At 40.2% G+C, this 13,730-nt stretch overlaps 1 protein-coding gene across 3 annotated transcripts in view; it reads left to right on the forward strand.

The window, feature by feature from the left end:
• The window catches only part of trak2 (trafficking protein, kinesin binding 2), a 60,308-nt gene that overhangs the window by 32,782 nt on the left and 13,796 nt on the right, over positions 1-13,730 (forward strand). The window contains exons 4-11 of one of the 3 annotated variants that reach the window (XM_088930185.1): positions 6,400-6,459; positions 7,206-7,282; positions 7,897-8,013; positions 9,488-9,697; positions 11,146-11,224; positions 11,440-11,570; positions 12,365-12,439; positions 13,274-13,411. In XM_088930185.1, coding sequence (XP_088786311.1) covers positions 6,400-6,459; positions 7,206-7,282; positions 7,897-8,013; positions 9,488-9,697; positions 11,146-11,224; positions 11,440-11,570; positions 12,365-12,439; positions 13,274-13,411 — 887 coding nt within the window. Of the gene's footprint in view, positions 1-3,148; positions 3,184-6,399; positions 6,460-7,205; positions 7,283-7,896; positions 8,014-9,487; positions 9,698-11,145; positions 11,225-11,439; positions 11,571-12,364; positions 12,440-13,273; positions 13,412-13,730 lie in introns of those variants that run through there. The other 2 variants (XM_088930184.1, XM_088930183.1) reach the window with 2 other exon arrangements.

Here is a 13,730-nt window from a genome sequence, read left to right on the forward strand (position 1 = left end):
TACAAGTTGGGGTTATGATCATTTATTTCACTTGTTTTTCTCTTCTTCACCATTTTCCTGAACCCTTTTTGTAACCCAGCAGCACAACTCAGGAAGGTGCTTAAGTTAAGGAAGAGAATGAGATAAGATTTCCTTCTCGAAATACCCAAGTGACATCCTTATATTATTATTAATAATAATAAACTGATAGGATACTTAATCACATATACAGTGGTGTGAAAAAGTGTTTGCCCCCTTCCTGATTTCCTATTTTTTGCATGTTTGCCACACTGAAATGTTTCAGATCATCAAACAAATTGAAATATTAGACAAAGATAACACAAGTAAACACAAAATGCAGTTTTTAAATGAAGGTTTTTATTATTAAGGGAAAAAAAAATCCAAACCTACATGGCCCTGTGTGAAAAAGTGATTGCCCCCTAAACCTAATTGGTTGGGCCACCCTTAGCAGCAACAACTGCAATCAAGCGTTTGCGATAACTGGCAATGAGTCTTTTACAGCGCTGTGGAGGAATTTTGGCCTACTCATCTTTGCAGAATTGTTGTAATTCAGCCACATTGGAGGGTTTTCGAGCCTTAACTGCTTTTTTAAGGTCATGCCACAACATCTCAATCGGATTCAGGTCAGGACTTTGACTAGGCCACTCCAAAGTCTTCATTTTGTTTTTCTTAAGCCATTCAGAGGTGGACTTGCTGGTGTGTTTTGGATCATTGTCCTGCTGCAGAACCCAAGTGCGCTTCAGCTTGAGGTCACGAACAGATGGCCGGACATTCTCCTTCAGGATTTTTTGGTAGACAGCAGAATTCATGGTTCCATTTACCACAGAAAGTCTTCCAGGTCATGAAGCAGCAAAACAGCCCCAGACCATCACACTACCACCACCATATTTTACTGTTGGTATGATGCTCCTTTTCTGAAATGCTGTGTTACTTTTACGCCAGATGTAATGGGACACACACCTTCCAAAAAGTTCAACTTTTGTCTTGTCAGTCCACAGAGTATTTTCCCAAAAGTCTTGGCGATCATCAAGATGTTTTCTGGCAAAACTGAGACGAACCTTTATGTTCTTTTTGCTCAGCAGTGATTTTCATCTTGGAACTCTGCCATGCAGGCCATTTTTGCCCAGTCTCTTTCTTATGGTGGAGTCATGAACACCGACCTTAACTGAGGCAAGTGAAGCCTGCAGTTCTTTGGATGTTGTTGTGGGGTTTTTTGTGACCTCTTGGATGAGTCGTCGCTGCGCTCTTGGGGTAATTTTGGTCGGCCGGCCACTCCTGGGAAGGTTCACCACTGTTCCATGTTTTCGCCATTTGTGGATAATGGCTCTCACTGTGGTTCGCTGGAGTCCCAAAACTTTAGAAATGGCTTTATAACCTTTTCCAGACTGATAAATCTCAATTACTCTGTTTCTCATTTGTTCCTGAATTTCTTTGGATCGCAGCATGATGTCTAGCTTTTGAGGATCTTTTGGTCTACTTCACTTTGTCAGGCAGGTCCTATTTAAGTGATTTCTTGATTGAGAACAGGTGTGGCAGTAATCAGGCCTGGGTGTGGCTAGAGAAATTGAACTCAGCTTTCCAAAGATGTGATAAACCACAGTTGATTTATGTTTTAACAGGGGGGGCAATCACTTTTTCACACAAGGCCATGTAGGTTTGGATTTTTTTTTTCCCTTAATAATAAAAACCTTCATTTAAAAACTGCATTTTGTGTTTACTTGTGTTATCTTTGTCTAATATTTCAATTTGTTTGATGATCTGAAACATTTCAGTGTGACAAACATGCAAAAAAATAAGAAATCAGGAAGGGGGCAAACACTTTTTCACACCACTGTAGCTCCTTTAAAACCAATTATCCCAACCCATCAAGTAAGATGGTCTGCTTGCGTCCACTATTAATTAAGGCACTATTAATTAATTTACACTTACCTTGATTATAGATGAGTGATCACTATCACAGAATATCCTCCTTGAGTAGCTCTCAGAGAATGTGGGTTATAAATAGGTTACAGTGAGGGTGTCCCAGGTGATCTGTGAGAAAACTGGGTGAGCAGGCCAGCAGGGCAACATTGGGCTATGTTTCTGAGTGTTTAATGGATTTTCAGCACCTAGTCAAGATACGCAAGGTATGGATTAATGTTCTCTTAACACTTGATACCTGGTTAAAATTGCGGTCCCGTCAGTGTCAGTGTATTTTTGATGTCACCAATAGGATGCTATGGTCTGATGCCAGAGGAACTTGGTATCTGTAAGATAGAGATAAGGGTGAGCCTTTGCAGCTTTTCAGAGCTAATAGGAGAAAGCATTCACTGTAGAAAGTTCTGCTTCACAGACAATGTCACCGCAGAGGTGCCTTCTCTAAAGGTAAAAAAGCAAAGGAAACACTTCAGAAGTTTTGGTGTGGATGGGGCAGGACAGCATCTAGAAGCAATATTAAGATGTATCTGGGGGGAGTCACTGGTGTATATTTTAAACGACAAGGCATCCTGCTGGCTCCTTACAAAAGGAAATAAGTTACATTTGTTATTTTAAAAAAGAAGAGAGGTTCTGTGGGACATTGAAAATAACTTGGTTCTTTATGGACCCTTTCTGTACAACGGAGACTGATTGTAGCAGATTATAGCAAGTATAGAACAATCTAGAACATCAGTGGGAAGAAAATGGATTGATCTCATGGTAGATTCCAGGTGTTTGTGAAACTAAAGATATTAGACAAGGAGTTGCACTCTTTAGGTTTCACCCTTAAAAGGTGGTCAAGTGCTAAGTGACAGGCAAGGAAGATTGCTTGCTCTTGCCACTGCTCAGACATGAACACCTGCTGAGCTCTCAGTACTCTGTTGCTAATGTAATACGTTGCTGAATAAAGATTTGCATATCTCAGTTTTCCACTAGTTTAACGTGTCCTGTCAAGATAAAGAAAATGTGTTTATGGTTCTTGCGAAGCATTTAACATTTATAGTATATGATATCTTAGCACTAAATTGTAGTGATACTGTCTGTCTGTGTGGAAAAGGTTTTTTTTTCTACACATGTTGTGAAATGTTCAGAATACATAAGGTACCGTCCCAGTCATAAACAGAGCTGTGTCATGAGGCGATAACACAGCCCAGATAAAGGAAGATATTCTGTGGAGAAGACAATGAGATAGGCCGCAAAATCCCAGTCCTCTTTCTCTCTCGCCAGGTAAGAGCAGGCAGCCTTTCGTCTTCCTGACGGCAACACAGTATTGTTAGATTGCGTAAAATAAAAAAGATATGATGAAACATCTTTAGTACTTTGGTTACCTGGAGGTTTTACGGATTGTTACACGTATGTAAGCATAAAGACCTGTGGAAAAAGCACAGGAGAGAGAACCAGAGAGCAGCCTAACATCTGTCATGTTTACGGCTTACCAGACTGGTGTGTAAGAGACTGCAGTTGGATGAAATGTGCTGTTAGCGCGTTTGGATTTAATCATGCAAAAAATGTGTGTTTTAAAAAAAATATGATAAATAGTGCATATTGTTTTTTGTAATTCATTACAGGACAATAACTGTTTATACCTTGTTTCCTTTGGATTCTGTTGACTCTGGTGAATTAGAGTAGTGAATCTGCTTATAGCAAATTTCTAGCTCTTAACCACACACGGTGGTGCTGTAATCCCCAATATGCATGCTCATGAAAATAGTAGTCTTAATAATTAAATACTTTAACTGAAAACCTCTTCTCTTCATCCTGGCTTTGTCCTTATTGGTGTGATCTGACTCATTCTGCATGCCTCTTGTTTAATGTCTTTTTCCTTGAAATGATATTACTTTTCCAAGCTGTATGCATGACTAAGTGTTTACTATACATAGAGTACTGCTTGGTGTTTTTTTGCTCACAATGTGTCATGTCAGTCTGTGGTCAAATGTTTTGCCATGTCTTTGTAAGACATGTCCTTGTTTAGTCCTTTGGTTTAAATATTTAAGAGCCTCCTCCACACCCCACACCCATAATTATAATAATAATTTAAATTATTTATATAGTGCCTCTCATCCTATGCATTGCATATAGGAAGGGACCCAATTCTTCAAGGCTCTGCACTGAAGTACAGTGCCTACCATTGTATACTGTACTTGCAGACCCATTACACAGCACATCAGGTGAAGAAGTGAGAGATTGTTTCTCCCAGTGAAGTAACAGGGAAATTTAGGTTTGCTAGGTTGTACCTGTCCAGAGTCAGATGTAACTAAAACAATGGTGTTGACACCCCTACTTATTACAATATTGCTAACACTGGAGCAACTTGTTTTTCTTCATGTTATGTGTGTAAATTCTGAAAATATTTACAAGAAGTACAGTAGATTCTGTACGTACTGTACTTGGCTGCCTCTGTGTCAAATATGAGAAATGTTTGCTGTTACCGTTGTGACTTTGGCCCAGTGTTTAGGAGATGATAACGGGAGAACACTCCCCAATCAAAATGCACTTGAACAGAGAGGACAGGAAGGGATTTTATTAATTGCCGGGTTTGTGGTCTTGTGCAGAAGAAAACATTTTGTGTTTCACAGCTTCTTCTTCTTGCTATTTTGTTCTTGTGATCAGAGAGCTCCTTGGTTGCTTTCAGTGCAAATCAGGCCATTTAAACTGCCAACTGTACGTTTTACACAACAGGGAGACGAATTTGATTAATTGAACTTCTGAAACTCTTGAGCAGTTAGAAATGGTCAGAATGAACTTGATTTCATTTGTAGACAGGAGTTAAGTACACGATGGCCTGAGGACTACTCAAACTCTAGCTCTTTTAAAAAAGATTTTAGCAGGATTGGACCACGTAAGTAGAAATGACACTTTTAGATCATTTGTTTTCTCAAAAAGCAAGTAATTTTTTTCAACCAGTTAAAATGTGTTGCCTTATTAGTAGCAAAATATGTTTCAAATGTTGCAGATTTGCAAGCTTTAGGGCTAGAATAGGATAATTTAGATTATTTGTATTTAGAGTAAAATGTATCTCAATGTAAACAATTTACTGAGGTATGCTATTTATAACCACCAATACAGTGAAATACAGTATTTTTGAGCACCTGTGTTTCTGTAAGTGATCTCTAACTAGATCATTGGCATTGCCTAGAATTATTAGAAATATTATTAGAAATAATGAAAAATTAAGACTTCTGAGAGAACATTCTAGGATATCTTCTTGAATTACATATACGAAATATGCGGTTTTGATATTGTAATGATTTTAGATTATTCCCATTTATCATGGTATTAATTGTTCTGTAAATCATGGTATCTGTTTTTGTTATAGTAATAGAAAACATATTTTGGATGTTGTCACATTTTAATGTAGACTTTCAAACTTCTGTATGTATATTCAAGAACGTATTAATAGTCAGAGCAAGACATGATAAAGCGTTTTCTTGCCAGAAATACCATGCTATTGCAGTTGTAGATCAGTATCTGTGTACATTTGATCCCTGGGCTAAACAGTTGGACTCTCATTTTGTTATTTATTGACGTTTCAGTAATGGAAATTCAGCTGGAAGTGACAATCATCAAGGAGAACAGTTGGGAAAAAATGTATCCAGTATGAGTGATTATTTCCAGCATACTTTAAGTGTTAGAAAGAAGCAGATCCAAATAACTAGGTGTATAGTATCTGTAGTCTTGTGGTCACAAATGTATTAGTTAAAACTTAATTTACTTTCATAACTGATAGATATTTGGAATTAGTGTCTGCATGCCACTGTTTATCTAGGCCTGTATCAAGAAAACAAAACAGAAATAGCTGTTCGAAGTAGTAATATCGGGACAATATATGCTCTTATTATATTTATAAAAGGGAACTGAAGCACATTTTTTTTATACTTTCTTATTTAGAGTTAGCAGTTGTCTTTCTCAGACTGCGGTCTTTGGGGAAAAAAGGTTTGACTTTTGAAACTTTGGTCACCCCTAAAACCACACATGGGGGGGCACACAAAAGACTTTACTGTCATGTCATCTTTATATCTTTTGGGTGGACCTACAGAAGTATCTAATTTCTGTCACTCACCCTTGCACTCAGTAACTGCCTTCTTCCTCCTTCCTGTGCTTTAACTGGAATTGGGTTCAAATGTATTTGCAAACACTTCAAAAAGTTTGAAAGATTTATTAAGCTCTCCTTTAAGGTGAGACCTACAATGTCCATCACAACTCCACCTGTTGCCATTCATTCAGCTCAGTGTAGCTTTCCTTAACCTAAGCATTGAAGTCTCTGAGAAGATCATGAACAGATGTGTGACATATACAGTACTTGAATGGATACTGTTACTGGCGGGGGTAGGACTTGCTTTGAGGTGTAGGTGGAAATAAATCTTAAACTCTATGAACCGTGTTTGCAAATGCATCAGCCCATGTCTGCCTTTAACACGTAATTTTCCTGCTTTATTTATTCAGCTTATCTTGCGTTGGAACCCACCTCCTTTGCCCACCCTGGGTCCCAAAGTGCCTGCCAAGGTAACCTCGGGCTCTGTCTGTGAAAATGGGCTTTCCTTAATAGTATCACAGCTGGCGTCCTTAAACGTACATTAGTATATAATGGGGGAACACTAAATGGTGGCACTACCTGTTTCTCAATCCCTAAGAAGAGAACCAAAATTGTATGTTATATGTTGTTCAGTTGTATGTTGCATTTCTTGCTGCTTAAATTGATGAATAAATTATTTTGAATAGAATTGAATTTGATGATACCGTACTTCACCGAAAAACATTTTTAGTCCACATACAGTACTTCAGTTCCGGAGCTCAGTAATGCCAACTTTGTCAAGGAATGGTCTGGTTTTTGATAATGGAGTTACAGTACTAATTAACTTACACCCGAACTAAACGCTTATTTTAAACAAGCAACCTATATAATACAAATGAATTATTAGTTTATATTCAAGACAGTATAAAAGAGAGACGGCAGTTTTATTCGGAAGTGGTACTGTGGAGGTTGGCCAAATGTAAATAACAAATATATTTTTGATGTCAACAAAAGAATATCTGTTTCACAGACATTTTCCATGTGTTTTTTTATCTTTAAAATAATATTTTTCTAGATTTGGAATATTTCTCTTATGTTAAAGGGTTAGTAAAGAAAACAACAGATACAGAAGTTGTTGAGTGTAAAAACTTAGCCACACGTCTAATATAAGCTACCTCAAGACTTACACGAGACCCTCTTTAAACCTTTCCTGACTGTGCGCCTTCTCTTTGCTTAGTTCTCAGCTCAGACAGGGTGGAACAGATGACAAAAACCTACAATGACATCGACATGGTTACACATCTCCTGGCTGAGGTGAGCATCTTTATCTTCTTCCTGTCTCTGACGATACTCTGTACCTCATATGACTCACAGGGACACATTTCGAGCTAGATCATCCATCCATTTCCCAGCCACGTTATCTAATACAGGGTCGCAGCCTGTGCCGGCAAGCAGTGGACACACACCCTGCACAAGACTCCAGTCCATCCCAGAGCAGACGCAGACCCAGACCCAGATATACACACAGTCACCCTAAGACCAATTTTCCAAGAAGCCAATGAACCTACCTGTATATCTTTCAAATATGGGAGCGCCTGGAAGAAGCCCACTCAAACACAAGGGGAACATGCAGACTCCACACAGACAGCACCCCAGGTCCGGAATTGAACTCAGGGCCCTGTTCATTTAGAATTCAGCCTCAGAGATTTTGTTTAAACTAACAGACTAACATTTTTTTTCTGACAATGTCCACCAGCAGCCAAAGTGTCCGGCACATCTATATACAGTACACTGTGTCATAGGGAAAACTGAAACTTGAAAGAGAATCTAGAAAGCACTGAGTCATGGCGGCCTGTTTTGGGCTTTGTAAACCGTCCTGAGTGCTGCCCCCAGTGTGACGTGTTGGTCTGTCCCTTGCCCCTCCTCAGAGAGATCGGGACCTGGAGCTGGCGGCCAGGATAGGCCAGTCTCTCCTCCAACGCAACCACGTCCTGCAGGAACGCAACGAGGCCCTGGAGGAGCAGCTGGCGCAGGCCTTCGACCAGGTGAGGGCAGTAACAGGGCCTCCCAGGCTGTCGTTGCAATGCATTGTGGTTCTTGTTGCCATGTCGACTCTTTATTTCAGTTTCTTTCTTTCCACTGCCTTTGAAGAAAGATCCCCTCCTAAATGTCTAGTGATGAAATGGCATTATGTACACTTTTCTTAAAAGATTAAGTATTAAATAGGAACCCTCTAGTCAAATTAGGCAACATGATTGGTTTGAAGTGGAAGAGAGAGGCATTCATCATCTGCTTTTTGGACAGTTCCCTATATTTCAGTGAGTTCAACCTCATACACCTTTAAACTCATCAGAATCTTACACTGACTGACAGCAGTTCTAATCTCAAAATTGGGGTATAACTAGGCTACAAGCCTTGCAGGACTTGTTTAGTTCATATCGCCTCTTATCCAAGTTGTTTTAGCTGGTCACAGAAGTCTTACACTAAATTCAGTGATGTTTCCTAATATTTTGACCTGTACACAAACTCAGGCTGACTAGAGTTATACGATTCCAGGTTATTTCAAAGTTAAGACAGATTTTATGTTATTGAAGCAATGAAAGTTTAATTTTTGGTTTGTCTTGTTAGTATGCTTTGAATTCTTTAATTCTTTATTTTGCCAGGTAAGTCAACTGAGAAACAAGTTTCATTTACAAGACCCATTTGTAGAGCAGAGCGATTACTAGTGAAGTACCCTGCAGATAGTCAGGAATCTGGAGTCCTTACCATTAGTACATGATGCTACCAAAATGTAATATATCATTTCATTGGAGAAAAGTTTCTGCATTTTGTCTTTCAACACTTTGCTGAGACTGTTCCACAAACAAACTGATATTTGTTCTGTAGCAGACTACTTTATAATTCTCTGCGTCTGGTCCTCAAGATCTGGACATCTGGAAATTTCTGTCCTTAATTCTGTCTAAACAAATACTGCGCCTTCCCAGACCTTGGATATTGAAATCCTAAACAGTTTCTGGGTCTTTTTATACCACCAGTAGATTAGAAAATTCAAATGAAAAGAAGCTGATCCATGGTCTAAAGTACTTTATGTAATTTATTCAGTTATATATCTCTGTACTCTTGAGTTAAATCTCCAATTGCATTGTTTCACTCCTGATATGTGTTTGTTCCCAAAGTTGCAATTTTGTATTCTTATCTCAAACATCCAATCTCTGATTTTGAGCATGGGATAAATACAAGCCTTAGTGTTTCTTGTACATTGAATGGGGCATTTCATATGTTCAGAATGCTATTCTCTTCCCTGTTACCTACTTTAAGATGTGTAGTATTCGTTTTTTATTAATTTACTTTTGCAATTTTTCGAATTGGCTTTGAACAAACTAATTCAGTTTTGAAAAGGGCTGTATTTGCGTAACTGGAAATATCATTTAATTCCGTATGTACCGGATGCCTACTTTGAAGCCGGTAGGTGATGTTTAGTGGCTTGGTATCCCAGCATGCTGTGCTGTCGGTGGGCAGGTTCACCAGCTGCAGCACGAGCTGTCCAAAAAGGACGAGCTACTGCGCATCGTAGCCAGCGCGTCGGAGGAGAGCGAGACGGACTCCAGCTGCTCCACTCCGCTGCGCCACAACGAGTCCTTCAGCCTGGCTCACGGGCTCAGCCAGCTGGAGGCGCTGCAGAACAAACTGCACGACCTGGAGGAGGAGAACCTGTCCCTGCGCTCGCAGGTATCCCAGCCCCCGCGCACCTTCCGGATTGTTCTGTCGCGCCCTTGCTTTCCTTCCACCAGTTTCCCATCTGCTTCTGACTTGGCGATGCGCATTAAATAGTATTCGTTTGTCTCGGCTTCATCTCCAGAGGGTCTGGGTATGTGTAGGCAAAAAGAAGTAGGAAAAGTATTGAGATGGGAGGAATACCTTTGTTTCATTTGTAACCTTTTAAACAGCTTGTCTAATCAGAGCTGGTTGCCTAATGAAATTTTCCAATGTTCCAATTTTAAAGAATTGTGGGATAAGCCTTTGAGAGCATTAGGTTTGAAAGAGGAGCTCAGTGTATACTCCTAAGTCATTATATATAATTACACTATAAACTTTATGCCTTTTTATGGTAAACTCTGATATAGCTTTGACTGCACCTGTTTTTTTCTCTTTCATTCTCACTTTTTTATCCTTAATTTCATTTTTCATCTCTTTTTTCGAAAGTTTGTTCTTATTGAACGTAAACGTAATGTCTCTGCTGTGTCTACTCCGTAATATTTAATAAAATTGAGAAAGAAACGTTAAGTGTTCAACAAACGGGTGGCGCAGTGGTTAGCATCGCTGCCTCGCAGCGCTGGGGCCCTGGGGTCACAATTCCAGACCTGGTGTGCTGTCTGTGTGGAGTTTGCACGTTCTCCCTGAGGGTCACGTGGGTTTTCTCCCAAGGTCCAGTGACACATTGGCTTCTGTAAAAAGCTCTAAAAGCTGGTGTGAGTGTGTGTGTGTTTGTGTCCGTGTCTGCCCTGAGATGTACTGTTGTCCAGTCCAGGGTGTATCCCACCTTGATCCCATATCCCTGCTTGCTGAGATAGGGTCCAGCTCTCCTGCAACTCTGAATTGGATGAAGCCGTTAGAAAATTGATGGATGAGTTAACAATATGGAGTGTGATGGAAGACTGGAAGGAGACCACCAACAGATTCAGAAGACTTATTAACTTATTATATTTGATTTAGATTCCGCATTATTTGTTTCTCCACAAAGAACCTTTCATATTAGTAACCCTATACATGTTTTTTGCTTTCAAGCACTATAGTTTTCCCTTGGTAGAAGGAGGTATGGGCACATATTTTTGCAGTGACTGTGTTGCAGTGTAAATTTAACCCATGGTATTATAATGCAGGACTGAACTAAAATTACATTTACTGTTTTACTCGAGGCAAAGCTTTATTTTTTTTAAAATGAAATAAAATGTGAGGACAGTATCCTTGATAGGGGTTCTTTAACAGAACGGGCAGTTAATCATTACGTTTGGCGTTGCCAAGTACAGAAATTCTCGAGGAAGAAAAGTGAGGACAATGATGTGAACACGACAGAGCCAGTTGAAACAGAGTTTAAACCAACCACAGTCATGTTTCTGAACAGTTTTTGCCAAAGTCAAGGTCTCAAAATTGTTGTCATTGTTGTATAACTGTTCTAGGCTTGCCACTTAAAGACTGAGACCATCACATATGAGGAGAAAGAGCAGCAGCTGGTCAGCGACTGTGTGAAAGAACTCAGTAAGTTTTGGTTGAATGCAAAAAAAAAGTGTTTGAAGTCATTGTTGTTTATTGTAATAGCCCAGATATTTTCTCTCATTGCCATACGCTGTGCTTTAGAAAAAGCAGTACGAGGAGCACAGCTGAGTTTTAAATCGAGTTCCTTAGTTGTGAAGTTCTTTCTTTTCGGTGAGCTTGTCTGCTCAGTGACCATGTGTGTTCCTTGGTGTGCACAGGGGAGTCTAACAGCCAGATGGTGGCGATGACGGAAGAGCTGTCTCGGAAGAATGAGGAGTTGTTGAGGCATCAGGAGGAGATCGCCACCTTGCTCTCGCAGATAGTCGAACTGCAGCACCGGGTCAAGGAGGTGAGAACTCTGAAGATACCAACCTTCCACTACTCATCCTGCCCTGCAATAATAATAATAATAGTAATCCCCTCCACCAACATGCAGTACCCACTTGGATGATGCGACGGCAGCTATAGTGCGCCAGTACGCTCACCACACACCAGCTATCAGTGGGGAGGAGAACAGAGTGATGAAGCCAGTTCAGAGATGAGGATTATTAGGAGGCCATATCAGGGAGGTCTGGGAGAAAATTGGCCAGGCTGTCAGGTTTACACCCCTACACTTTTCGAGAAACGCCCTGGGATTTTTAATGACCGCTGAGAGTCTGACGGACAGTGCCTTTTTACAGTATAGTGTCCCCGTTTCTATACTGGGGCATTAGGACCAACACAGACTGTAGGGAGTTACCTTAGTTTTTCCCAGGAGGTCTCCCGTCCAGGTACTGACCAGGCTCACACCTGCTGAGTTTCAGTGGGTTACCAATTGTGAGTTGCAGGATGATATAATTGAAATCTCTCCTGGCAAAGTCCAGTTTTGTCACCTGTACTATAAAATTCCCTGAGTTTGATTTAGAAGTTTTAGTTCGAGATCTTTGGCAGCCAAATGAAAAGAAAAGTGAAAGCATTAACTTCTATAATGCAGTGTTTTACAACAGCAGGTTTTAACAACAGTTGATTAAAGGAAACTAATTTTCACGGTCCTATGCCATTTTTCCATTGCTTAAGTATACGGTGCACTCTTGTGACGATAATCTCAGTGAAAAATGTAGCATGTTGTTAAATGTATGTCCTTTATGCTTGTGTTTTCTGCAGCTGGTGATTGAAAAAGAAGAGCTAAAAATTCACCTGCAGGCTTCCAAAGATGCTCAGCGGCAGCTCACAGCAGAAGTATGGATGTCTTGTCCATCTCTTTTCCCATTTTTGATAGTTTCTTCATTTATTTTTCATGATTCGTGCTCTGGGCAATACAATTCCCAGAACGTGTATTTTGTTGCGCAATATAAATGTTCTTTCACAGTCATTTCTGAAATAAAATTACAGAATCTGAAAAGATGAAAACGCTTGATGAAGTTTTCCAGAAATGACTTTTCTCTTTAAACATTCCCAGCTATATTTAAAAGACGATGGAAGTGATCTGAACGGCTTTACTGGACATCCCAGAATGCACCTGCAAAATTACACAGGTTGAGGCTGACCTACTGTAAACACACATATAATTCTCCTTCACTTTGATTTCTGCTTAATAAAGCAGATTTTCGTTGTTTTTTATTTGACATTTCACTTTGAAAAATGTGACATTTCTGCTTGTACCATCTGCTGGAGTTGTTTCTAGCATGATGTTCTACACACTCTGAAATTACAAACCTGCCCAGGATGCTCACATAAAAAATTGAGGCTTTGTTTTTGGGCAGCAAAAAATGATTTTAGAGATGCAAGAAGTATCTATACTTATTGTACACTTAAAAACAACAGGAGATACCTCTTATACAATAAGAGCTCCTTCATACAACGTATTAACTTCCAAAGCGACAGATGACGTAAAGTGCTGCAAAAACTATTTTATCAACAAAAAAAAATGAATAATGTAATGCACTTTAGTCAATATTTTCTTAGCAACAAGGCACTAACGACAGTTCTCACCCATGCCTGTAGTAGAGGGATTTTTTTTATTGGAATCCCATTGTGTGCTTGTAACAGTGGCCTGTCTCCTGTGTCTTTTAGCTACATGAGCTTCAGGATCGGAACGCAGAGTGCCTGGGGATGCTCCAGGAATCCCAGGAAGAGATCAAGGAGCTCAGGAGCAAGTCCGCCCCCAGCTCAGCCATACGCTGTCACCAGTCCTATGGGCTCTTACCTATGGTGAGACCTCCCCCCTACTCCCTCAACTGCCCTCAGCATGGGCTACACCAGCCTGTTCCCTGTCCTAGCCTGAGACCCTGCCTGGCATTGACAGGAGTGTCCGTATTAAAGATCTGTACGCCTCACAGGGTTTCAAACCAGAAGACTTTAAAGAGCTGGACTTTACTCTTTTGTCACATACAACATAACCTCCGCGGAGCAGAGACTGAAATCAGGTTCTGTGGGCGTCTTGTCTGCATGGAGTTTGCATGTTCCCCACGTGTTCGTGTGGGTTTATTCCCACAGTTCAGAAACCCGCTGGTGGAATCATTGGCTCTGG

This window comes from Atractosteus spatula, chromosome 13 (genome assembly GCF_055471065.1).
Source record: "Atractosteus spatula isolate fAtrSpa1 chromosome 13, fAtrSpa1.hap1, whole genome shotgun sequence".
In the NCBI taxonomy this organism is placed as follows: domain Eukaryota; kingdom Metazoa; phylum Chordata; class Actinopteri; order Semionotiformes; family Lepisosteidae; genus Atractosteus; species Atractosteus spatula.